Source organism: Abrus precatorius, unplaced genomic scaffold (genome assembly GCF_003935025.1).
Source record: "Abrus precatorius isolate BTA unplaced genomic scaffold, Abrus_2018 Scaffold8, whole genome shotgun sequence".
Lineage (NCBI taxonomy): Eukaryota > Viridiplantae > Streptophyta > Magnoliopsida > Fabales > Fabaceae > Abrus > Abrus precatorius.
In genome coordinates, this window is record NW_020874428.1 from 30,773,585 (window position 1) to 30,775,848 (window position 2,264).

The 2,264-nt window shown below is 37.8% G+C and overlaps 1 protein-coding gene across 1 annotated transcript; it reads left to right on the plus strand.

Annotated features, from left to right (window-relative positions):
• The first annotated feature begins 342 nt into the window (after nucleotides 1–342).
• LOC113874693 (probable N-acetyltransferase HLS1-like) lies at nucleotides 343–1,925 on the plus strand. The gene is made up of 3 exons (XM_027512907.1): nucleotides 343–531; nucleotides 781–911; nucleotides 1,055–1,925. The coding sequence occupies exons 1-3, from the start codon at nucleotides 343–345 to the stop codon at nucleotides 1,923–1,925; spliced, it is 1,191 nt and encodes a 396-aa protein (XP_027368708.1).
• The last annotated feature ends 339 nt before the right edge of the window (nucleotides 1,926–2,264 follow it).

Genomic DNA, 2,264 nt, shown 5'->3' on the forward strand with positions numbered 1-2,264 from the left:
TGTTTCAATTTTGTGGTGCAACCCGTGTAGATAGTGTACTTGTAATTGTCCTAATGACAATGACCGTAATGAATATTGTCAACGGACACATCAAGTTGCGTGTTTTAATAAAATAGTTATTAACGGTATATTTTGACGGAGAACGACACAAGATCATAGGACATTGTGAATTAACAACTAATAAATTTTCACCCTATATAAGGATGCAACATGAATTAATTGGATGGTTGGGAGTGAGCCCAATCGAGAAAGATCCAATCTCAGAAAAAGAAATCTTTCCTTTCCCAGTTCACACCTCATATCTAGTACATCACTTGCTTCTTTTATCTAAGGAGAGAAGAAATGGTTGACACTCGCAGTATAGAGAGCAGGGTTCTTATAAGAGAGTTTGATGAAGATAGAGATGTTAAGGTGGTGGGGAAGCTTGAGAGAAACTGTGAAATTGGGACTAAAAAAGGGGTCTCCATTTTCACCAACATGATGGGTGACCCTTTATCTAGGATTAGGTTCTATCCCCTTCATGTTATGTTGGTTGGTAGCTAATATACCTTTCCTTTTTGCCCTTTACATGAGTATCTTTTCATATCCACACTTGGAAACTTGGGTTGAAGTTAATTATAAATATCCGCACTCCATCCATCAAGCATCTTCATATTCTCCAATAGTCCACATTTTCATTCTACTTCTCTTTTATGATAACTTTACCTATTTCCTTACATACGACATTATGTGCAAAGCTGCAAATCTACATACTAATCATATGCTTCATAATGCTTACAGGTGGCTGAGCTGCTCGAAAGCAGGGAGCTTGTCGGGGTGGTTCGAGGATGCATTAAGAGTATGGGAACTCCTTCTGAATCAATGCTGAAGATAGGTTGCATACTAGGCCTTAGGGTCTCTCCTACACACAGGTAATACTAATACTAATACACACACAATTTCGTTTACTTAACAGGATATGTAAAATCTTGAAGTTGGTTCTGAAGCAATAGATTGCATGCAATAGTTAGTGTTGTACTGAATGATGCCACAGAACATTTACTCATTTATGCAGGAGAAAGGGGGTTGGACTAAAACTTGTCGCCTCAGTTGAAGAATGGATGCTGAGAAATGGAGCTGAATACGCATTCCTAGCCACTGAAAAGAACAACGATGCCTCTAGAAACCTATTTACCAACAAATGCAACTATGTGAACCTAAGCTCACTTGTCATATTTGTCCATCCAATTAGTTTCCCGGCAAAGCATATTTCCAAGGATATAAAAATTGAGAAGGTAAACATAGACCAAGCAATTTCCTTATACAAAAGAACCTTGAGGGCCAAAGAGTTGTATCTACTAGACATGGACGTCATTTTGAAGGAGAAACTCAGCTTGGGCACTTGGGTGAGTTATTACAAAGATGAAGGCTGGCTCAACTTGCAGAGAAAGAAAGAAAGTGAAGACATAATCAACAATGAAATCACAAGCTCGTGGATCATCTTTAGCATATGGAATACTTGTGAAGCTTATAAGCTTCAGCTTAAAAAGTCTCAACCACTTAGGTTTCTTCACACAACTTTAAATCATGCAAGGGACAAAATTTTCCCATGCCTGAGAATGTCGGTGAGTGGCTCACTTTGTAGACCTTTTGGGTTTCTATTCCTCTATGGACTTCACGGGGAGGGAGAGAACCTCGGGGAGCTAATGGAATCTATATGGAGGTTCACATCAAGATTGGGAGAAAGTTTGAAGGATTGCAGAGTGGTCATAACTGAGTTAGGGTTTGGTGATCCACTAGTAAACCATGTTCCTCAAACCGCTTCTATGTCGTGTATCGATGATGTTTGGTACACAAAAAGACTTTCAAACCACTGTGACGAAAAGGATGAATTGCTGATGAAGAGACAAATAGGGAATGCATTTGTTGACCCTAGAGATTTTTAGGTATATAACTTTCACGGCTACTTAGTTTCTTGATCCATTTTTTCGGTCAACAATTTCTTGATCAGAAATTGGCTTCTAGCATCATGGTGTCTGCATATTGAGAATTATGTAAACCATTGACTTGAAATTATCTCTTTAGCTGAAGGAGTACATTTTATTTTTTTATTATTAACATCAATGCATGTCCTTATTGTTTTACTTTTCGGTCTTTTCATTTTCAAATCCGCATTGACGAATCGTCATGGCAACAGTTTTAATTATCTCTCTCAAATATTGATGGACTTAAATATAAATATACTGGCTGAACTTAAAAGACAATGGAAATACCTATTTGCTTTC